Source organism: Oncorhynchus keta, chromosome 23 (assembly GCF_023373465.1).
Source record: "Oncorhynchus keta strain PuntledgeMale-10-30-2019 chromosome 23, Oket_V2, whole genome shotgun sequence".
In the NCBI taxonomy this organism is placed as follows: Eukaryota; Metazoa; Chordata; class Actinopteri; order Salmoniformes; family Salmonidae; genus Oncorhynchus; species Oncorhynchus keta.
In genome coordinates, this window is record NC_068443.1 from 20,086,464 (window position 1) to 20,112,145 (window position 25,682).

Genomic DNA, 25,682 nt, shown 5'->3' on the forward strand with positions numbered 1-25,682 from the left:
AGAGAAGTTGGTGATTATTTTGGACCACATTTTCAAGACTTCTTTGTCCACGTAGTTCACTGAAAGAATAAACGTCTTGTTTTCGAGATGATAGTTTCCGGAGTCGGCCATATTAATGACCTAAGGCTCATATTTCTGCGTGTTTTCATGTTATAACTAAATCTATGATTTAATAGAGCAGTCTGACTGAGCGATGGTAGGCAGCAGCAGGCTCATAAGCATTCATTCAAACAGCACTTTCGTGCGTTTGCCAGCAGCTGTTTATGACTTCAAGCCTATCAACTCCCGAGATTAGGCTGGTGTAACCAATGTGAAATGGCTAGCTAGTTAGCGTTTCAAATGTCACTCGCTCTGAGACTTGGAGTAGTTATTCCCCTTGCTCTGCATGGGTAATGCTGCTTCGAGGGTGGCTGTTGTCGTTGTGTTCCTGGTTCGAGCCCAGGTAGGAGTGAGGAGAGGGACGGAAGCTATACTGTTACACTGGCAATACTAAAGTGCCTATAAGAACATCCAATAGTCAAAGGTATATGAAATACAAATGGTATAGAGAGAAATAGTCCTAAAATTCCTATAATAACTAAAACCTAAAACTTCTTACCTGGGAATATTGAAGACTCATGTTAAAAGGAACCACCAGCTTTCATATGTTCTCATGTTCTGAGTAAGGAACTTAAACATTAGCTTTCTTACATGGCACATATTGCACTTTTACTTTCTTCTCCAACACTTTGTTTTTGCATTATTTAAACCAAATTGAACATGTTTCATTATTTATTTGAGGCTAAATTGATTTTATTGATGTATTATATTAAGTTAAAATAAGTGTTCATTCAGTATTGTTGTAATTGACATTATTTTTATTTGTAATAATGTATTATTATATATATTTTTTAAATCATCCGATTAATCGGTATCTGCTTTTTTTTGGTCCTCCAATAAATCGGTATCGGTGTTGACAAATCATTATCGGTCGACCTCTAGTTGAGATTGCCTGCAATGACGACAATCTCAGTCCGATGATGCTGTGACACACCGTCCGAGACCATGACGGACCCTCCACCTCAAAAATCGATCCCGCTCCAGATTACAGGCCTCGGTGTAACGCTCATTCCTTCGACGATAAACGAGAATCTGACCATCACCGCTGGTGAAACAAAACCACGACTGAAGAGCACTTTTTGATAGTCCTGTCTGGTCCAGCGACAGTGGGTTTGTGCCCATAGACGACATTGTTGACAGTGATGTCTGGTGAGGACCTGCCTTATAACAGGCCTACAAGTCCTCAGTCCAGCCTCTCTCAGCCTATTGCGCAATATGGAGGGATTGCGCTTTCCTGGTGCAACTCGGGCAGTTGATGCTGCCATTCTGTTCCTGTCCCGTAGGTGTGATGTTCGGATCCTATGCAGGTGTTGTTACACGTGCTCTGCCACTGCGAAGACGATCAGCTGTCCGTCCTGTCTCCCTGTAGCTCTGTCTTAGGCGTCTCACAGTACGGACATTGCAATTTTTTGCCCTGGCCACATCTGCAGTCCTCATGCATCCTTGCAGCATGTCTAAGGCACATTCACGCAGATGAGCAGGGACCCTGGGCAGTTTTCTTTTTTCAGAGTCAATAGAAAGGCCTCTTCAGTGTCCTTAAGTTTTCATAACTGTGACCTTATCTGCCTACCTTCTGTAAGCTGTTAGTTTCTTATGACCGTTCTACAGGTACATCTTCATAAATTGTTTATGGTTAATTGAACAAACATGGGAAACAGTGTTTAAACCCTTCACAATGAATATCTGTGAAGTTATTTGGATTTTTACGTATTGTCTTTGAAAGACAGGGTCCTGAAAACGGGACGTTTCTTTTTTTGCTGAGTTTTCAAAAGTATGTGCACACCCCTTCAAATTAGTGGATTCGGGCATTTCAGCCACATCCGTTGCTGACAGGTGTATAAAATCGAGCACACAGCCATGCAATCTCAAAAAACAAACTAAATTAGTCACATGCACCAAATGCAACAGTAGACCTTAGTGAAATGCTTACTTACGAGCCCCTAAACAACGCAGATTAAACAAATAAGAGTAAGAATTAAAAGTAACAAGTAATTAAAGAGTATCAGTAAAATAACAATAGCGAGACCAAATACAGGGAGGTACCGGTAAAGAGCCAATGTGCAAGGGCACCGGAAAGATGAGGAAATATGTACATGTAGGTAGAGTTATTAAAGTGACTATGCACTGATGATAACAGAGAATAGCAGCGGTGTAAAAGAGGGGGAATGCAAATTGTGTGGGTGGCCATTTGATTCGGTGTTCAGGAGTCTTATGGCTTGGGGGAAGAAGCTGTTTCGAAGCCTCTCGTCTGGCACTCCGGTACCGCTTGAAGTGCGATAGCAGAGAGAAGAGTATGACTATGGTGGCTGGAGACTTTGTCCATTTTTAGGGCTTTCCTCTGACACTGCCTAGTATAGAGGTCCTGGATGGCAGGATGTATGGACCCAGTGATGTACTGGGCCGTTCGTATTACCTTCTGTAGTGCCTTGCAGTCAGAGCCGAGCAGTTGCCATACCAGGCAGTGATGCAACCAGTCAGGATGCTCTCGATGGTGCAGCTGTAGAACCTTTTGAGGATCTGAGGACACATGACAAATCTTTTCAGTCTCCTGAGAGGGAATAGGTTTTGTTGTGCCCTCTTCATTATTGTCTTGGTGTGCTAGGACCATGTTAGTTTGTTGTTGATGTGGACACCAAGGAACTTGAAGTACTCAACCTGCTCCACTGCAGCCCTGTTGATGAGAATGGGGGTGTGCTCTGTCCTCTTTTTCCTGTAATCCACAATCATCTCCTTTGTCTTGATCATGTTGAGGGAGAGGTTGTTGTCCTGGCACCACACTGCCAGGTCTCTGACCTCCTCCCTATAGGCTGTTTCGTCGTTGTCTGTGATCAGGTCTACCACTGTTGTATCATCGGCAAACTTAATCGTGGTGTTGGAGTTGTGCCTGGCCGTGCAGCGATGAGTGAACAGGGAGTACAGGAGGGGACTGAGGATGCTACCGAGGGGCCCTTGTGTTGAGGATCAGCGTGGCAGATGTGTTGTTACCTACCCTTACTACCTAGGGGCGGCCCGTCAAGAAGTCCAGAATCCAGTTGCAGAGGGAGATGTTTAGTCCCAGGATCCTTAGCTTATTGATGAGCTATGAGGGCACTATGGTGCTGAAGTCAATGAATAGCATTCTCACATAGGTGTTCCTTTTGTCCAGGTCGGAAAATGCAGTGTGGAGTGCAATAGAGATTGCATCATCTGTGGATCTGGTGGGGCGCTATGCAAATTGGAGTGGATCGAGGATTTCTGGGATAATGGTGTTAATGTGAGCCATGACCAGCATTTCAATGCACTTCATGACTACAGACGTGAGTGCTACGGGTTGATAGTCATTTAGTCAGGTTACAGGCTCTATGGTGGTCTACTTAAAATATGTTATTACAGGCTCAGACAGGGAGAGGTTGAAAATGTGGGAGAAGACAGTTGCCAGTTGGTCAACACATGCTCGGAGTACATGTCCTGGTAATCCTTCTGGCCCTGCAGCCTTGTGAATGTTGACCTGTTTAAAGGTCTTACTCACATCGGCTGTGGAGAGCATGATCACACAGTCTTCCGGAATAGCTCATGCATGCATTCAGTGTTGCTTGCCTCGAAGCGAGCATAGAAGTAGTTTAGCTCGTCTGGTAGGCTTGTGTCACTGGGAAGCTCTCGGCTGTGCTTCCCTTTGTAGTCTGTAATGGTTTGCAAGCTCTGCCATATCCAACGAGCGTCAGAGCCGGTGTAGTACGATTCGATCTTAGTCCTGTTATGACGCTTGTCTGGTTGATGGTTCGTCGTAGGGCATAGCGAGATTTCTTATAAGCTTCCGGGTTAGCTCTGCCCTGCATTAAAGTACCCGGCTACTACAAGCGCGGCCACTGGGTGAGCGTTTTCTTGTTTGCTTATGGCGGAATACAGCTTATTCAATACTGTCTTAGTGCCAGCCTCTGATTGTGGTGGTATGTAAACAACTACGAAAAATACAGATGAAAATTCTCTAGGTAGATAGTGTGGTCTACAGCTTATCATGAGATACTCTACCTCAGGCGAGCAATAGCTCGAGACTTCCTTAGATATCTTAGTTATTAACAAAAATACATAGTCCGCTGCCCCTTGTCTTACCAGATGCCGCTGTTCTATCCTGCCAATACAGCGTATAACCAGCCAGCTGTATGTTGATAGTGTCGTCACTCAGCCACAAGTCTATGAAGCATAAAATAGATTAGAGTTTTGAATGTCCCATTGGTAGTTTAATATTGCGGCATAGGTCATCGATTTTATTCTCCAAAGATTGTTCATTTGCTAGCAGAATGGAAGGAAGGGGGGTTTATTCGATCGCCTACGAATTCTCAGACGGCAGCCTGCCCTTTTTCACTCTCCACTTCACGCAAATCATGGGGATCTGGGCTTGTTCCCGAGAAAGCAGTATATCGTTCGCATCAGGCTCGTCAGACTAATTAAAGGAAAAAAAGGATTCTGCCAGTCCGTGGTGAGTTATTGCCGATGTTGTTATTGTTATTCCCGATGTTCAGAAGTGCTTTTCGGTCATAGACGGTAGCAGCAACATTATATACAAAATATGTAAACAAATAAGTTATAAACAACGGCGGCAGGGTAGCCTAGTGGTTAGAGCGTTGGACTAGTAACCGGTTGCAAGTTCAAACCCCTGAGCTGACAAGGTACAAATCTGTCGTTCTGCCCCTGAACAGGCAGTTAACCCACTGTTCCTAGGCCGTCATTGAAAATAAGAATTTGTTCTTAACTGACTTGCCTGGTTAAATAAAGGTCAAATAAAAAAAATAAAAAAATAAACCACAAAAAAAACACAATCGGTTGGGGACACGCAAAACATCTGCCTTCATGGAAATGGGTTTCCATGGCTGAGCAGCCGCATACAAACCTAAGATCACCATACCCAGTGGCATGTGTTGGCTGGAGTGGTGTAAAACTCACCACCATTGGACTCTGGAGCAGTGGAAATGCGTTCTCTGGAGTGATGAATCACGCTTCACCATCTGGCAGTTCGGCAGACGAATTTGAGTTTGGCAGAAGAACGCTACCTTCCCAAATGCATAGTGCCAACTGTACATTTGGGTGGATGAGGAATAATGGTCTGTAGCCGTTTTACTTTTTCGGGCTAAGCCCCTTAGTTCCATTAAAGCTATAGCATGCAATTACATTCTAGACGATTTTGTGCTTCCATCTTTGTGGCAACAGTTTGAGGAAGGCTCTTTCCTGTTTCAGAATGACAATGCCCCTGGGCACAAAGCTCGTCGTGTTTGGAGGACGAAGAATGGACAAAGAATGCGGAGTTGAATCCAAAGAACACCCTACCTACTGTGAAGCATGGGGGTGGAAACATCATGCTTTGGGGCTGTTTTTCTGCAAAGGGACCAGGACGACTGATCCGTGTAAAGGAAAGAATGAATGGTGTATCGTGAGATTGAGTGAAAACCTCCTTCCATCAGCAAGGGCATTGAAGATGAAACGTGGCTGGGTCTTTCAGCATGACAATGATCCCAAACACACCGCCCGGGCAACAAAGGAGTGGCTTTGTAAGAAGCATTTCAAGGTCCTGGAGTGGCCTAGCCAGTCTCCAGATCTCAACCCCATAGAAAATCTTTGGAGGGAGTTGAAAGTCTGTGTTGCCCAGCAACAGCCCCAAAACATCACTGCTCTAGAGGAGATCTGCATGGAGGAATGGGCCAAAATAACAGCAACAGTGTGTGAAAACCTTGTCGGGTGTTTTCTGTAAGTCTTCACCTCTGTCATTGCCAACAAAGGGTATATAACAAAGTCTTGAGATAAATAAGTATTTGGTCAATAACAAAAGTTTTCCACCATAATTTGCAAATCCTACAATGTGATTTTCTGGATTTTCTCCCCTCATTTTGTCTGTCATAGTTGAAGTGTACCTATGGTGAAAATTACAGGCCTCTCTCATCTTTTTAAGTGGGAGAACTTGCACAATTGGTGGCTGACTAAATAATTTTTTGCCCCACTGTATGTGACATTGCTACACACAGTTAAACCATTTAATTTACAATTCATAATTTAATACAACAACAAACTCTTGAATTATGTTTTTATGATGTGCGTCCCATAAAAAAAGACATATCATAGGCGGCAGGTAGCCTCGTGATTAGTGCGTTGGACCAGTAACCTAAAGGTTGCTAGATCGAATCCCCGAGGTGACAAGGTAGAAATATGTTGTTCTGCCCCTGAACAAGCCTGTTCCTAGGCTGTCTTAACTGACAGGCCTAGTTAAATAAAGGTAAAACATATTATTTTGTGATACAGCCTAGCCACAGGTTTCACGCGTGTAGCTTGTTGTTGTTGACACTAGCAGTTAAGAGCTTCTGCCTTTGAGCAAGGCAGTTAACCCCCAACAACAACTGGGCGCTGATGACGTGGGTGTCAATTAAGGCAGCCAGCATACACCTCTCTGATTCAGATCGGTTGGGTTAAATGCGGAAGACACATTTTGGTTAAATGCATTCAGTTGTGCAACTGACTAGGTATTTCTTCCCCACTACAGTCAGAGGCCCCATGTGCAAGGTAAAGTGGGAGATCTCCAATCAATGATCAATGTAAATTGGAATTAAAATTATGGCATTAAGTTAGCTAAATGAGCAACCGACAGGTATGCGGTTGTTCAATCTGAATGGAGTTGCTGCAGATAAGGACGGGGAGGGCAGCAAAATAGCCTCAACTGGCCTAGCTAGCTAACTAACATCTGGCTATTTTAGCTTCTTTACATTGATTTGATGCAGTAAAGACAGGTACTGTCAGATGGGATGATAGATAACCTACAGCAGGGATCATCAACTAGATTCAGCCGTGGGGAAGATTTTTCTTGAGTGGATGGTCGTGGACTCTGAACATAATTTAAAAAAATATCAGATTGCAAATTGACTGCAAGAAGACCAAACATATATAATATTTGACTAAAATAAAATAATTTCAAACCTTGATTTCATTTGGGGACATTGCCCTGCATTGGGTGCTGTCTTTCGGATGGGATGTTAAAATGGGTGTCCTGAGTCTGTGCGGTCATTTAAATTCCCATGGCACTTGTTGTAAGAGTAGGGGTGCTCACCCCGGTGTCATTGCTAGAGTTGCAAGAAAAAGGTTTGTGAACCCTTTGGAATTAGCTGGATTTCTGCATTGATTACTCATAAAATGTATTCTGATCATCTAAGTCACAATAATAGACAAAAACACAATATGACTAAACTAATAACACACAAACAGTTGTACTTTTCAAATTTGTATTGAAGACATTGAGTAATCATTCACAGTGCAGGATGGAAAAAGTAAGTGAACCTCTGTGTTATAGACTTCTCCAAAAGCTATATGGAGTCAGGTGTTTCAATTAAGGAGATGAGATTGGAGGGTTGCACAGGTGCCCTGCCCTTTAAATAAAGACACACAAAGCTTGGTTACTGATAAATCTGTTCTTCTCCAGAAAGACTGGTTCGTGTGAACCATGCCTCGATCCCAACAACTTTCACAGGACCTTAGAAGACACATTATAGAGATGCACGAAGCTGGAAAAGGTTACAAAAGCATTGCTAAAGACCTTGGTGTCCATCCACGGTAAGACAAATTGTCTACAAATGGAGAAGATTCAGGACTGTTGCTACTCTACCTAGGGAGTGGGTGTCCTGCGAAGATCCCTCCAAGAGCACAAAGGGCAATCCTAAAAGAGGTGAGAAAGAACCCAAGGGTAACAGCAAAAGACCTCCAGAAAACTCTACAAACAACGAAAGTCTGTTCATGTGTCCACTATCAGAAAAACACTGAACAACAATGGTGTTCATGGAGAGACACCACAAAGGAAACCCCTGCTGTCTGAAAAATACATTGTGGCACGTCTCAAGTTTGCCCAAGACTACCTGGATGTTCCACAATGCTTCTGGGAAAATGTGCTGTGGACAGATGAGACAAAAGTTGAACTTTTTGGGAAAAATACACATCACTGTGTGGAGAAAAAAGGGCACTGCACACCAACACCATCCCAACTGTGAAGCATGGTGGTTTGTGGCAGCTTTGCTGCCTCAGGGCCTGGACGCCTTGCAATCATTGATGAAACAATTAATTCAGAAGTGTATCAATACATTTTACAGGAGAATGTCAGGGCAGCAGTCCATGACCTCAAGCTTAAGAGAGGTTGGGTGATGCAACAAGACAATTACCCAAAGCACACAAGTAAATCAACTAAGGAAGAAGATTTGTGTTTTGGAATGGCCAAGTCAGAGTCCTGACCTTAAGCCAATTAAGATGCTGTGGCATGACCTGAAGAAGGCTGTACAATCAAGCCAACCCAGAAATATTGTTGAACTGAAACAGATTTGTAGGGAGGAATGGTTCAAATTTCCTCCTCAACGTCGTGCAAGTCTTATAAGCAGCTACAGGAAATGTTTGGTGGAAGTTGCTGCTGCTAAAGGAGGAAGTTACTAAATTCAAGGGTTCACTTACTTTTTCCAGCCTGCACTGTGAATGATTACTGAATGTCTTAAATAAACATTTGAAAACTACAACTGTTTGTGTTATTAGTTTAGTCAGATTGTGTTTGTCTATTATTGTGACTTAGATGAAGATCAGACCACACTTTTATGAGTAATCAAGGTTCACAAACTTTTCCTTAAAACTGTAAATGCCCAACCTGGCCACATTCCATCATGGCCACCTAATCATCCCTCTCATTTCTGACTGGCATATATCACTCCTCACCTCTCCACCAGCTGATCTGTGGTGAGCATTCTTGCCCAAAAACAGTTGCCGTGCATCACTGAGGTGGGTGCTACAGATTGATGGTGGATGAGGTGAGTTCCCCCCTACTATGTAAAGTGCATTGAGTACTTCAGTTAGTTAAAAAAAGGCTATATAAATCCAATAAATTATTATTTGTATAAATTCACATCTCTATTATGTGTTGAAACAGATTTCTAAGATGAAAATCACTTTGAACTGATTTCCTGGTGTTTCTACAGTCGCCAGTTGGGGAACTTTGACCTAGCGAGTCAGTGACAACTTTCTCTCTCTCCCTCCTGTTTCACACACACCACCGCCACCTGGCCATCCCCTGCCCTGCTTCAATACTTACCATCTCTCCCGAGTCGCTAAGGCAGCGCAGAAAACAAGTGTCCAAGTTTAAAGAAAGTAAAAACAATCCATGGATTTCGATTATCCGGATATGCGAGAAAAAAAAACATTAAATTACTAAATTATTTAAAATGCCCATCCCTAATATAACCCCTAACACACTGAGGTAGAGTGGAGGACTTTGGGTTTACCACTCTGGATACTCTGGATATTATTGTACGTACTTTATACCCTAACCTCAATGAGAAAAAGAGTTAGGGCTAGGATAAACAGTAAAAAGTGTTACCGTCAGTTGAAGGTGGATGATTATTCTCTGTGGAATGGTACAACTGTCACAATCGTTGTCAAGGAAATGACCGGACCAAGGTGCAGCGTGGTAAGCGTACATTATTTTATTTTAAATGTCGCCAAATAAAACGAACGTGAAGCTCTGTAAGGCTAAACATGCCACTAACAAAGTCAACAACCCACAAATGAGAAAAGGAAAAAGGCTGCCTAAGTATGATTCCCAATCAGAGACAACGATAGACAGCTGTCCCTGATTGAGAATCATACCCGGCCAAAAACAAAGAACCAGAAAGCATAGACTTTCCCACCCGAGTCACACCCTGACCAAACAAACATAGAGAATAAAAGGATCTCTATGGTCAGGGCGTGACAACAACAATGCTATCTACACATAAAGGTAGCCTCTGAACACCAACTCCAAGAAGAGTAGTCATTTGCAATGAACATCTCTGGTTTCAAGCCAAATCATTTTCAACCGACTCACATCTAGCTGCAGTTCAATAACAAGGCTACCTGTGACTACAAATCTGCCATAAATGCAACTGACAGAACATGGCAAGACATACGTTTAACTGGTAAACATTAACATTTTTAAATTATTTGAAAAAATAATTTTTGGCTAATAATTTTTGTCAACCACTTAAAACCTCACTGCTGTCCCCCTGACAAGATCAAATGTCCTCATCTATAAAACTGTGAATGATCTGAACCACCTCTCTTCTTCTCTCCTAATTTCTTCCCCCTCTTTCGCTCTCCATCCCTTCATCTCTGCCCGTCTGTTGCCTCTTTCCACTGAATACGCTAAACCCCACATATCAAACAATGAACATTTGATACATTTTCCTTCTTTTAAAACATAAATAGATTAATGAAGCCTGACAGTCTGTAGTAATCAGAAGGGCCTCCCCCAGAACACAACACTTTATCGCCCATCGATTTTCCAGTGGGTTTTAAAGGAGGGCGGCATGCGGGTGGTGTGCGAGCAGCTCGTACAAAGAGCCCCGACGCCGGGCCGCTGCTGAGAAACACATTAAGAGGCTGTCAGTTGTGTCGCCATGCATCCTGCATCATTCTTTAAGCACATGAGAAGTTCATTACACTGCACACGGCTTTGGCAGTGCAATGGGATATTCGGGGCTGTATCTGTTGTGCACTTCAGTTGACACGCAGTTGACATGGTGGAAAGAATTCACTCTGCATGTCCTGCCTCTACTATATGCCACCGGAACTGTTTTCGACTAACAAAGGAAGTTAAGGTGACTTTCAATCAATAGTCAGACTGCTTAATTGACTAAAATGGCCCAAAATAAACATTTGACATTTTAGTCATTCAGCAGACACTCTTATCAAGAGTAAATTACAGTAGTGAGTGCTGCAATCTAAATAACATAATTAAAAAATCCCCATCAAAAGCCACCACATCCGCTATGCCACGCTTCCTCATCTGCGGTGGAAAGTGGCCGAGCTACACCTGTGTTTGTCAGACCATGAGACATCCCGAAAATCGGTCTTCATACAAACACATCTGTAGCGTCCGAACGAACATGATGGTGGTGTCCGTTTTGCTCTACGTCCCCCACAAGTGTCACGTGACTCGTCTGAAGTTAACTGGTCCCGGTTAAAACATTTTATGGAAGTATGGAGGTAGTATTGTGCCTACCCCCAAAAAAGGGTTAAATATGTGTAAAAAAACATTTACCTGAGCTTTCTATATCTCCTAGATATAGGACAAACACTTCAAAAATGTATTCCTTATGATTTAGTTTTTGACAGTATTTTTTTGCAATTTATGAATGTGTTATTCAATGCATTTATATGGGCTATAGTAGTAAAGGCCAAATTCAATATTTTATCAAACCATTTTAATATACTTTTTTGATACCTAAAGTGGTCCTAAAATTCAAAATCAAATAGCTAAATTATCCATGATCATCTTAAAACAACGCCATATGTCAGCTTAGACATTATTGGCTTAGACCCTGAAGCAATAAGCAATAAGGAATGGAATTAGGACGCATGGTATGTAGGGAGCAACATTTTTTCCTGACCACATGATATGCCCAGGAAAACTCTTGACCCAAGTTGAAGTCTATAACTAGGATCCAGAGGTTTTCCTGGGTAGGTAATGTGGTCAGGAATACTTCCCTGGCCCTACTAATTTATAAACATAACTGCCTGGCTAAGATATCTCCTTGGCTACAGACAAGACTTCACAGTAGCAACAGTTTCTCAAGACCCCTTTACACAACCTGTTCTTCCCATATTGACTCAAATGACTGATCACCTTAAAAAGCTCACACTCCTTTGATTTATGACGCTTCACAACAACTAAAACTCAATTTCGGCCAGCATTCCAGGGCTCTGATTGCCCAATAAATTAGATAAACTGATATCAATTTATTCAAGGATCCAACCCCTCCCTCCCTCTCCCCTTCTTTCAAGAGACACAACCTGCACCCAACACTTGAGTGATTCTAATATTTAAGCAATATGTCTGTATTCCAGAAGCGTTCAGTAGAACATACAATCTGAAGCTAATAGAACATCTCAGAAGAGAGGTAAAAAAATATATTATATATATACGGCTGCTGATAATGGGCCTCTGTAAGCTTATGTAGATATTCCATTAAAAATCAGCCGTTTCCAGCTACAATAGTCATTTACAAAATTGGAAATGTCTACACGGTATTTCTGATCAATTTGATGTTATTTTAATGAACAAAAAATGTGATTTTCTTTCAAAAACAAGGACATTTCTAAGTGACCCCAAACTTTTGAACGGTAGTGTGCAGTAGTGGCCGAAAGTTTTCAGAATGACACAAATATTAATTTACACAATGTTTGCTGCTTCAGTGTCTTCAGATATTTTTGTCAGATGTTACTATGGAATACTGAAGTATAATTACAAGCTTTTCATTGGTGTCATTGGCTTTTATTGACAATTACATGAAGTTGATGCAAAGAGTCAATATTTGCAGCGTTGACCCTTCTTTTTCAAGACCTCTGCAATCCGCAATGGCATGCTGTCAATTAACTTCTGGGCCACATCCTGACTGTTGGCAGCCCATTCTTGCATAATCAATGCTTGGAATTTGTCAGAATTTGTGGAATTTGTCAGAATTTTGTTTTGTTTGTCCACCTGCCTCTTGAGGATTGACCACAAGTTCTCAATGGGATTAAGGTCTGGGGAGTTTCCTTGCCATGGACCCAAAATATCGATGTTTTGTTCCCCGAGCCACTTAGTTATCACTTTTGTCTAATGGCAATGTGTTCCACCATACTGGAAAAGGCATTGTTCATCACCAAACTGTTCCTGGATGGTTGGGAGAAGTTGCTCTCGGAGGATGTGTTGGTATCATTCTTTATTCATGGCTGTGTTCTTAGGCAAAATTGTGAGTGAGCCCACTCCCTTGGCTGAGAAGCAACCCCACACATGAATGGTCTCAGGATGCTTTACTGTTGGCAGGACACAGGACTGTTGGTAGTGCTCACCTTGTCTTCTCCGGACAAGCTTTTTTCCAGATGCCCCAAACAATCGGAAAGGGGAGTCATCAGAGAAAATGACTTTACCCCAGTCCTCAGTAGTCCAATCCTTGTACCTTTTGTAGAATATCAGTCTGTCCCTGATGTTTTTCCTGGAGAGAAGAGGCTTCTTTGCTGCCCTTCTTGACACCAGGCCATCCTACAAAAGTCTTCGCCTCACTGTGCGTGCAGATGTACTCACACCTGCCTGCTGCCATTCCTGAGCAAGCTCTATACTGGTGGTGCCCCGATCCCGCAGCTGAATCAACTTTAGGAGACGGTCCTGGCGCTTGCTGGACTTTCTTGGGCGCCCTGAAGCCTTCTTCACAACAATTGAACCGCTCTCCTTGAAGTTCTTGATGATCCGATAAATTGTTGATTTAGGTGCAATCTTACTGGCAGCAATGATGACGGCATGTGTCTCCTTGCAGGTGTCATGACGTTGGCCTGGGGGGTAGGTTTGTGACAGTCATAAATACCTCTTCCCCCCATTTTCTCTCTCTACCCTACTGAGGTTACATTTACAAAACCCTTGGTTAACATAGAGATTCTGGGAACATCAGTAGGTGGGGGGAAATTAACTATATTCCGGTAATCCGAACAATTGAACATATGCGGTGGTACTTAATGAATATGATGTCAGTTCGGTTGTCATTTGAGACATTCACATCAATGATAAGATGACATAAACTCTACAGTGGAAAGTCTACACATCAGAGTTATCGGATTCACATGGAATTGTTGTTTAATTGAAATGTTTGAAAATGTAATTATTTGTGATGGGATGAAATGTGATTTTAGCTTCTAAAATGTGTGATTTGGGTTTTCATAAGATAGGGCCCTACTCAATCAGTGGCCCGCCCCTGTGAAGGGACATGGGCTATAAAACTTTTCAAACACGCCCTCCTCTCCCGTCCTATATAAGCCCTTGACAACAATACAACCTCCTGTTCCGAGGACTTGAGGACGACGGTCCTATGTCAGAATGGTTCAGATAATAACTACAGAACGAAGCCGACATCAGCGTGAGCTTTGGTTGCGAATGGTATGAACTTTGAACTCTTATTCACTACAGAAGTGATATCTCCTAGCCGTTGAGGTAGCAACAGCAGATGCAACGAGAGTTAGGAAGGAACAGACAGAGTATCCCGTCTATCACCCAACAACATTACTACAACGTATCCAGAGACATTCTTCAAAGGACTCAGTTTGGCAACACGGCCTTCCATCTACCACCAACCTACCGAAGCACAGAGTAAATATTTAGAATGCATCAGATACTGTATTTACGATAGCACAGCTTCTCCCTGTGTCCCTCAGTCTTCCCGCTCTTTTCCTTTGTGTAACAAGCTGTCATATCTGTTCCGCCCGCTAAGGACGTTTTCCTTTATGACGTAATTTGTAATCAAGTTATGATTTAATTATGTGCATGTGTAATTCTGTGTGATTAGTTAGGTATTTAGTAAATAAATAATTAAACCCAATTTTGTATTGCTGATTCAAATTGTTAGCCAGGGTTTGTGCAGAACCAAGAATTTACAACTTTCAGATGAGACTGAATTAAGATGAGGATTAATATTGACTGCTATTGATGTAAAATATTACTCGGTCTTTAAGAGTTTATTTGGAAGATAACAGCTCTATAAATATTATTTTGTGGTGCCCAACTCTCTAGTTAATTACATTTACATGATTAGCTCAATCAGGTGATATTAATTACGGAGAAATTATTTTATAGAATAGCATGTCATATCACTTAATCCGGCATAGCCAAAGACACGACACAGGTAACCAGGATTGACAGAGGAAGTGCAATGATTCCAAGCACCACCCTCCTTTTGAAGCTTCCAATCTGTTATTCGAACTCAATCACCATGACAAAGTGATCTCCAGCATTGTCCTCGTCAACACTCACACCTGTGTTAACGAGAGAATCACTGACATGATGTCAGCTGGTCCTTTTGTGGCAGGGCTGAAATGCAGTGGAAATGTTTTTTGGCGATTCAGTTCATTTGCAATTGCAATTCATCTGATCACTGTTCATAACATGGAGTATATGCAAATTGCCATCATACAAACTGAGGCAGCAGACTTTGTGAAAATTACTGTAATATTTGTGTCATTCTCAAAACTTTTGGCCATGACTGTATATTAAAACAAAGAGTAAAACTTTCTGAATCCACACGTTTCCATTGACACCACATGCTGACTTCCATTCTATTCAATCGACACCACTACATGCTGCCTTCCATTCACATCCATTGACACCACCACATGCTGACTTCCATTCACTTCCATTGACACCACCACATGCTGACTTCCATTCACTTCCATTGACACCACACGATCACTTATCCAAAACTAGAGCAGAAAGTTAGTCATTTTATTGTGGACATGTGGACTAATTATTGATTTCAAGCTATATGGGACAGAACAAAAGGTTGAGAGTGACGTTGAGATGGGCTAATGTCCACTCATATTGCCCTCAATGCAATGTGGTGGAGGGAATCCACCCAGCACCCTAATGTTAGCCATCACTCATTCAAGCCCCTAAGACCGTTATTGGAGTGATTCTGACAGTGCTGGTCCATTAAGGTCTAAATTCTTTCTTGGAATGCATGAGAGAATTAGATTCAGTATAGGGCATTATGGGCAAACGTACTTAGGAACAAATGAGGGCACAATCATGGTGATGTGAATACGGCTTACATGTTATATACTGTCAAATCAATACTCCTACGGAAAACAGGGGTAATAATTCTAAGTTGGCCGAAAGAGACCAGATAGAGAAACATAACAAACACACTCACATACCTTTGAAATTGAAACTAGTGTACCAACATATCAACAACAACACTTACCACCGGTGCTTGTGATCTATGCTTGAAACGATGTGGTCAGTGGTCTCATTCAAACTAGAAGGCAGTCTCATTCAAACTAGGAGGTCTGTTAGCAACACCATGGTAAAAGTGTAATGATTCTAAATACTAACGGTCATTAAGGAGGCGTCGGTGCCAATGCTGTCGATATGCAGCGTATCAATCATGTTGATTGATCATCTCTGGCTCCAGTGACATCAGTTTTATGGCCTTAGAGACAGAAGTCTGTGTTTCACAATGCCATCCAATTAGAGCTGTCCATTCATCATCAGTCTGGAGAATCATTATTAATTGAGCAGAGGGTTAGCTGCCACTCCATTGCGGAGAAGAGTGGAGAGAGTGGAGAAGTGGAGAAGAGCAGATCCACAGCTTATGGAGCTCAGGGCGGTTGGTTCTTCACACTATGGCTAGATGGGGAGAATAAGGGAGGCTATACCTGGACTTGCACTGGACTTCAGTACACTAACCAGATTTACTACGTTTGCACTTGTTTGTTTTTGTTGCAGTTTCAGAATATGTTGCCATTTCAGACTATTTTAAATGTTTATGCATTGTTGTAGACTGTTTTGATGAGTTTGCAGAAGGAGAGTCTTCTTTAACTCCTGTGTTAACTCCTGGCTTACCTTCATTGCCTGTAGATGGTCCGTCTGGCTTGGTGATGCCTGTGCTCTTTTTCCGTCTGTGTCTCTTGCGGTTGGAGTGAGGCGAGGGGGGAGGCTCCTGCTTGGGACTGGTGGCACTGCCCACCCCATAGCTGCAGGTCAGGGGCTCGGCCATCCCGTTGGCTGGAAAAAGAGAGAAACACTGATCAGTAAAAGATATTATGATCAACTGTACTTTTTGACATGCTATGTACAAGATGTTAAATACTGTGTAAACACACACAGAAACATACTACATTTGCAAGTTTAGAAGGGAAAGACAGAAGGATATGAATCATGAGATATTGACTAGTGATTATGTACCATATTATAAAAACACCATACAGTGGTAATTCGTACCCTGATACCAACTAAATGAATGCAAAGTAATCGCAATAAAAAAGATGCCATCCCCAAAACTGAGATACTAGCGGTCCAAAAGTAGCTGTACTGCTGTGGCTTTAGAGCGGACGAAGTAATAACAGACAGGTATGGGGGCAGCTCAGCTAACAAATGCTTAGTTAGGTTAGCCTCAGGCCAAGCTCTCTAGACGACTGTCAGTGAGTGACAAGGGCCTAAGAGCTGGCTTTGTTTCTGGTTGCCTAAGTGATTTTATAAATGTGATATTTAACCTGCTCCACAGTTGGGCAAAGAGGAGATAGGGGGCTGAAAAGATGGAGGAGTGGGTACGGGTGGGGGGGGTCAACTTGCCATCTTTCTGGTTTCCTGACATTTTACATCACTTTCCTTCTCCCCCTCAGGATGCCATTATGAATCTGAGGAGAGGAGAGATGGGGGCCCAGGAGCCTTGGGGGCCGAGGAGAGGCAGCGATGGCCAGTCCATGGGCCCCATATTGCTCTCCTTCTGCCACCCCGTGTGGAGAGCAGGCAGCCTCCTCCATTGTCTCCCATCAAAAGTTCATTGTAGTGTGGCAAACTCCATTCATTTTCCTCTCCCTCCGCACCGTCCCAGCCCCAGGCACCAGGAGCGGAGGGCGGTAAGGACAAGAAGGAAGGGGGCTCGTATCAGGGATTATTGCCGTTGTCGTTGCACATACTCTAATGCCGCCACTGTCGCTGGCTGTGCCATTAGCCACTAGTGTACAACATCAATTGTTAGGCCTAATTTGGTCATTACCTTACGGGAGATGGGGCTATGTTGGAGGGAGGAGTGGGATGTGGGATGGGCTCAGCAGGAGGTGGGGGATGCTTAAGTGGAGGAGACTGGAGCTCTTTAAAGGCCCCAGGCAGCCTGGTTGGAGCGTGGGCATAAAAATAAAGGAGCCAACACACTATAGGCATACATTCGTTGGGATTCTTTTTGATGTCACTGAGTAAGATACATCAAGAGTCTCACTCAATACAGCCAGTAAATCTGTTAATGCGGTATGTATAAATGCTGTTGGATTTATCAGAACTACATTTTAATTTAGATTTTTAAGAGGAACCATACATATTTTGTACACTCGTAGTGGAATGCATATGTTTATCTTATTTCACATGAATAACCAAGTTTTCATTGAACCATTTCATGTGGATGAATAACCTGACGCATAAAAAAAAACTCACGACATTGAAACCGCAAATTTGTCAGTAAAATGTCTTAATGTCGATAAAACAAAATACGCTAGACTGGGCGATCATTTTTTAGTCTGTAAAATAGATTGTGACAATTCCAGTGGAAATGCATTTATGCGTAAACATTTACATAATAACCATCATGTCAAAGTAAACTTGGAGTCATGCAATGATATGTTACGTTCTACTACCACCACGACGTGGAAAAACATGCTGAGTAGGCAGTTGAAAACTTAACTTATGGTGAGCTTCAAGCAATTTTCCCAAAAATATCAAGGGTATTATTTAAATGGTTGGCTGCCAATTATCAAATATAAATGATATTGTGCTTATCCATAAGTCATCATATAATCTACCCTGTCCACTTTATCAGCGAACGGTTGTCTAGAGAGCATGCACCAAGATGAGATTGGGCAAGTATGCCATCTATCGCAACAGATTTTGTGACAAAACTATCGGTAGAGTTGAAAATACGATGGAAACACATTAGCTCGTTTTGTTATTCAGTACATGGAACCCTAAGTGTACAAGTGCTTTATGTCCACTACGTCATCACGCACAGCTTTTATCAGAAACAAGTAAGTTTGATGGAAACACCACTGGTGGTAAATATTTGCATTTTTTTTTTTTTTACCTTTATTTAACCAGGCAAGTCAGTTAAGAACAAATTCTTATTTTCAATGACAGCCTAGGAACAGTGGGTTAACTGCCTGTTCAGGGGCAGAACGACAGATTTTGTACCTTGTCAGCTCTGGGTTTTGAACTTACAACCTTTCGGTTATTAGTCCAATGCTCTAACCACTAGGCTACCCATGTTTTCTTTCTCCAGATTTTGGAATATTCGCTTGCAAATTGTTGTCAAAATGGATGCAAACCTAGCTATTAACAGTCAAATGTGGACAAATTTATATAGGAGATACAAAAAAAAGGCTATTTATTATAGAAACTTAATGGACGCCTCAAGATCAATAAGCATATAGTGAATTTGTAATGCTTAGTACTGGCCAGCCTACCAGAACCCCAGTTCCCTCCCTCCTTCTCTCCTCACCGGTTGGTTTTGAATGGCAGCACAGAGGCAGAGCCACACATGTAGCCGTGGCGTGTCGGGGCGTCTGTTTCAATTTCCCTGCTTCCCCCACAAAAGCCCCCGAGACCAGTCATTAGCTAGGTGTAGACAGCTGGGGGCAAAGGGGCCCACAGAGTTCCTTCTCCCCTCCCCCTTCCCCCCTCCCTCTTTACCTCTACCCCAGTGTCTGTCCCGCCAACACAGCTCTGTATGACAGGTCGGAGAGGAGGAGAAGGGAACGGAGAGAGGTCCCGAACCCTCCAACCTTGTCCCCATCTCGACGATGACAGGCAGCATTTGTTTAATGTGGCTTGAGGTGAGAGTGGAGGGCTCCCCTTTGGGGGCATGTCGTGTCATAAACACTTCTAATTATCAATTTCTGCCCCTAATGTTGTGGAACATGACCCATGATCCTCTGCTCCGCCTGCTCCCAAAACATGGGTCATATACATTAGGGCACAGCGTAGCAAGACGTTCTGCAATAGAAAATGAATATGAAGGTTTCTTGTTGGACATGTTCAGCTAGTCCCTCCGTGTTTCTATCCGTTTGCTTCCGCTTGATGGCTAATTAATAAGACTAGGGTGGCTCAGACTTGTCATCGCTATTTGCTTTTCTAACACTGACTGAGTAGGTGAAAGATGGTAACTGCCAAAGAGGAATGAACATTGTGAATAAACCAGACTATATCTGTTAAGCTATTGTACATCGAAAGTACTTCTACATCTATAGTGAAGCTAAAGTAACTGGGAAGGCTTTCCACTAGATGTTGGAACATTGCTGTGGGGACCTGCTTCCATTCAGCCACAAGAGCATTAGTGAGGTCAGGCACTGATGTTGGGCGATTAGGCCTGGCTCACAGTCTGCGTTCCAATTCATCTCAAAGGTGTTCATTGGGGTTGAGGTCAGGGCTCTGTGCAGGCCAGTCAAGTTCTACTACACTGTTCTTGACAAACCATTTCTGTATGGCCCTCGCTATGGACCTTGCTATCTTACTGGAACTAATGTGCCTAGCCCGAACCATGAAAAGCAGTCCCAGACCATTATTCCTCCTCTGCCAAACTTTACAATTGGCACTATGTATTGGGGCAGGTAGCGTTCTCCTGGCATCCACCAGATTCGTCCATCGGACTGCCAGATGGTGAAGCGTGATTCATCACTCCAAAGAACGCGTTTCCACTACTCAAGAGTCCAATGGTGGTGAGCTTTACACCACACCAGCCGACACTTGGCATTGCGCATTGTGATCTTAGGCTTGCGTGCGGTTGCTTGGCCGCGTAAACCCATTTCATGAAGCTCCCAACGAACAGTTATTGTGCCGACGTTGCTTCCAGAGGTAGTTTGGAACTCAGTAGTGAGTGCTGCAACCGAGGACAGTCGATTTTTACACTCTTCAGCACGCGGTGGTCCCATTCTGTAAGCTTGTGTTGCTTACCACGGCTGAGCCGTTGTTGCTCCTAGACATTACCAGTTGACCGGGGCAGCTCTGGCAGGGCAGAAATTTGACGAACTGACTTGTTGGAAAGGTGTCATCCTATTTACGGTGCCACGTTGAAAGTCACTGAGCTCCTCAATAAGGTCATTCTACTGCCCATGTTGGCTATGGAGATTGCATGGCTGTGTGCTCGATTTTAAACCCTTTAAACCCTTTAAATTCGTGGATCCAGCTATTTCAGCCACACCTGTTGCTGACAGGTGTGGCTGAAATAGCCGGATCCACTAATTTAAAGGGTCCACATACTTTTGTATATATAGTGTATATACTGAGTGTACAAAACATTAGGAACATCTTCCTAACATTGTGTTGCACCCCCGGTTGCCCTCAGAACATCCTCAATTTGCCAGGGCATGGACTCTACAAGGTGTTGAAAGCATTCCACAGGGATGTTGACCCATGTTGACTCCAATGCTTCCCACTGTTGTGTCAAGTTGACTGGATGTCCTTTGGGTGGTGGACCATTCTTGATATACACGGAAACGGTTGAGTGTGAAAAATCCAGCAGTGTAACAGTTCTTGACACGCTCAAACTGGTGTACCAGGCACCTAATACCATCTTTTGGCTTTCTCATTCACCCGCTGAATGACACACATACACAATCCATGCCTCAAAAAAATCCTTCTTTAACCGGTCTCCTCCCCTTCTTCGACACTGATTGAAGTGGATTTAACAAGTGACAGCAATAAGGGATCTTTCACCTTTCACCTGGACAAAAGGAACACCTATGTGAGAATGCTGTTCATTGACTACAGCTCAGCGTTCAACACCATAGTGCCCACAAAGCTCATCCCTAAGCTAAGGACCCTGGGACTAAACACCTCCCTCTGCAACTGTGTCCTGGACTTTCTGATGGGCCGCCCCCAGGTGGTAAGGGTAGGCAACAACACATCTGCCACGCTGATCCTCAACACGGGGGCCCCTCAGGGGTGCGTGCTTAGTCCCCTCCTGTACTCCCTGTTTACCCACGACTGTGTGGCCAAGCACGACTCCAAAACCATCATTAAGTTTACTGATGACACAACAGTGGTAGGCCTGATCACTGACAATGATGAGACAGCCTAAAGGTAGGAGGTCAGAGACCTGACAGTGTGGTGCCAGGACAACAATCTATCACTCAACGTGAGCAAGACAAAAGAGCTGATTGTGGACTACAGGAAAAGGAGGTCCGAGCACGCCCCCATTCACATCGATGGGGCTGTAGTGGAGCGGGTCGAGAGATTAAAGTTCCTTGGTGTCCACATCACCAACAAACTAACATGGTCCAAACACACTAAGACATTCGTGAAGAGGGCACGACAACACCTTTTCCACATCAGGAGACTGAAAAGATTTGGCCTGGGTAGCCAGATTCTCAAAAAGTTCAACAACTGCACCATCGAGAGCATCCTGACCGGTTTCATCAACGCCTGGTATGACAACTGCTCGGCATCCGACTGTAAGGTGCTACAGAGGGTAGTGCGTACTGCCCAGTACATCACTGTGGCCAAGCCTTCTGCCATCCAGGACCTATATACGGTGTAAGACGAAGGCCAAACAATTGTCAAAGACTCCAGTCATCCAAGTCATAGAATGTTATCTCTGCTACCGCATGGCAAGCCTTGGAGCTTCTACTCCAAGGCATAAGACTGCTGAACAATTCATCAAATGGACACCCAGACTATTTACATTGACACTCCACCCTTTGTTTTTACACTGCTGCTACTCACTGTTTTATTATCTATGCATAATCACTTTAACCCTACCTAAATGTACAAATTACCTCGACTAACCTTTATCCCCGCACATTGACTCGGTACCGGTACCCCCTGTCTATAGCCTCATTATTGTTATTTTAATGTGTTACTTTTTATTTTATATTATTTTTTACTTTAGTTTATTTAGTAAATATTTTTCTTAACTCTATTTCTTGAACTGCATTGTTGGTTAAAGGCTTGTAAGTAAGCATTTCAAGTTCTACACCTGTTGTATTCAGTGCATATGACAAATACAATTTGATTTGATTTATCATGGAAAGAGCAGGTGTTCCTAATGTTTTGTACACTCAATGTATATCTATTACTCACTGATAAGAGTCTGTTAAACCATGCATACACATCATTGAGCAACAATGTCAGAGAGTCCCTGGCAGTGCACTAGTCATCCAACATAATCTAGTGTTGACTCATCTGAAGTGCACCTCAATTCAAAGCTATCCATATCTGATGGATCGCATCAGATTTCCCATAATAAAACCTAGGAGTAGATGCCACCAACTGGCTCTCTGTTTAAAATGGAGGCACTGTAGCTCACAGTTGTGAGCCGCTCAGCAAGTTCACTTTGGCATTATTAGCTACTGGTTATGAGGTGCTGTCGGGAGCGAGAAAGCGAGAGCGAGGTAGCGAGGGGCGGGAATGAAGCATGTTGAGGATCAGGAGTCTCTCTCTCCTCTCAGCTGAGTGCCATATAGCCTCTCCCAGCCTCTCCTCCTGAGCATGCAGGTACTGTGGAATAGGTATCAGGGCTAACCTATGATTACAATGTATTACACTCCCACCGGGGAAATTACCGTTTAAACATGCTGCATGATGAAGACTGTGCGCGAGACAAAGAGGGAGCTAATACGCTATCCATCGCAGCACCGAACTGCTAACAGCTTTCTGGCCCTGCCGCAAACCGGCAGCCTTCTCACAATGATAATGAATGAGAACGAGAGAGAGAGACACAGAGACAGAATGAGAGAGAGAGTTTTTAATTTAATTTCTAAATGCGTAATTCAAGAGGCTCTGGGTATGGGAGCACTGTGATTTCACCGGCTAGGCCACTTGACACGGCAGCAGCTCACTGCCTGTCCTCAATCAACGGCATCGGCTGCAATTAATGGCAAAAATTAGAAACAATCACCGTCTCCCCCTTATTATCCTCAATTAGAGTGCACTAATCAAGGCCTGATCACGCTCTGCTGCTCTCTCCAAACTAAATGTCAAACTTCATTATGGACCCGGCGTGGAAATCAAACTCCCCATGTACCACGCTCTCCAGTACACGACGGGAGGGCAGAGCAGAGTAGAGTTCCAGCAATACAGCAGAACACCCTGAAGTACAGAACAGGCTGGTCCTGCCTTCACTCACTGCCTCTGTGATGAAATACCTTCACTGGAGAAACATACTCTGATGGTGTATATACCTACAGGTAACTGCCAGAATAATGGAAACACTTCAGTAAATGAGGGACACAGTATATTGAAAGCAGGTGCTTCCACACAGGTGTGGTTCCTGAGTTAATTAAGCAATCATGCTTAGGGTCATGTATAAAAATGCTGGGCAGGCCATTATTTTAGCTATGCCCCCATAGGATGACAATGCCCCCATCGACAGGGCACAAGTGGTCACTGAATGGGTTGATGAGCATGAAAATGATGTAAACCATGTCCGTCTCAGTCGCCAGATCTCAACAATAATTGAACACTTATGGGAGATTCTGGAGCAGGTTGGAGTTTTTTTTTATGAATCTTGTTCTGGAGGCAGCTCTGCAGTGGTCATTAGCTGCCACGGCCACAAAGTCAACCTAACCTTAACCTCACTGCTAACCCTAAAGCCTAACCCTAAGCAAATGTTTGTTTTCATGAATTTTTACAATATAGCAATTGCAGCTGGCCTATCTAAGGGGAAATCACTCAGTTCTGCCTCCAGGAGAAGACTTATGACAATAAACGTCAACCTGCGATTCTTGAGCGGCGTTTGAGAGAGCGTTTTCCACCACTATCATTAAAACACCAAATTATGAAATTTGTCATGGAAGAATGGTTTCTCATCCCTCCAATACAGTTCCAGACACTTGTAGAATCTATGCCAAGGTGCATTGAAGCTGTTCAGGCATGTGGTGGCCCAACACCCTACTAAAACACTATGTTGGTATTACCTTTATTTTGGCAGTGACCTGTTTATATACTATAAAAAAAACTTTTCAAACCCTCAGACTTGGTCAAAATGTTTGTCTGCTCCCCAGTTAGCAGGATACTGCATACTACAACAAAACTTTAACTGGGGGTCACTCACTTTGGCATTGACGGAGTTATATTGCCATTTGTAAAAATGTCACAGTGCTTAGGTGCCTGTCAAGTCTGTTTTTAATTCAGGTGTAAAGGATGAAGTATATAAAGGAAAGACAGTTTCTAAACACAGCTTCTTGTGTGGGCCCAGATTAAGAGTGGCCTGCGAAGCAATAGACAAAATGGGGCTGAGATTTAATCAAAAGGCTACGTTCAATATTCAAGAGATGTAGCTAGCTCCCCCTGCATCTCCCTCAATAGGTTTACAAATGAGGACATTCTTTAAATAATATGGAAATGGTTACCTGGACTAAGATGCATTTTATTCTTCAGCATATCATCAATCTGCTATTTTTTGTATTTTTCTTCTAAGAAGAACCATGTTTTATGTTAACCTGCAACCTTGACGAAGGATAATGGAGTGATTGGGGCTCTGGGTTGACGTCTACTCAAACGGTAAAACATTCTGAATGAACGGTGGACCTTCCTCCTATTGATTATTGAAGGTTCCATTAGAATGAAAGATAAAGAGGTCACAATTCAATCAACTGTTATGTTGTTACCTTCAAAACACTGCAGTCACATATCACATTGAATATTCTGTATTCTGCTGTACATTTTAATTGAGATTCGCTATTTGTAGGGCAGGGAGGCATATCAATTAATGCAATACTCAAAGAACACATTGAAGTCTACTTGTTTTCAAATGATAAAGCCCTTCTGAATCGCCCAAATGTAGTGTCAGTATACAATATTGGTAATGCAAGAATGGAACAAAGTAACATATTTACCATTTGACATGACTTATCGAATATCTATCATTCTCAGCTCATTTGGCTCCTTTGTGGTTACCTTAAACAGAACCATGGATATACAGTAATTGAAGAAAACTGAGTAATGGAGGGAATTTAAAATCTGGTCGAGGAGAAGAAAGGATGGGGGCTAATGAGCTATGCTAATATGAAGTCAAGTCTTCTCAGTTTACCAAACAAGGAAATAGATTTTAGCT

At 43.0% G+C, this 25,682-nt stretch overlaps 1 protein-coding gene across 2 annotated transcripts in view; it reads right to left on the minus strand.

The window, feature by feature from the left end:
* LOC118401968 (arf-GAP with GTPase, ANK repeat and PH domain-containing protein 3-like) overlaps nt 1-25,682 on the minus strand; it is a 394,943-nt gene that overhangs the window by 33,994 nt on the left and 335,267 nt on the right. For both annotated transcript variants that reach the window (XM_035799697.2, XM_035799696.2), the window contains exon 13: nt 16,487-16,648. In XM_035799697.2, the coding sequence (XP_035655590.1) occupies nt 16,487-16,648 (162 nt within the window). The remainder of the gene's footprint in view (nt 1-16,486; nt 16,649-25,682) is intronic.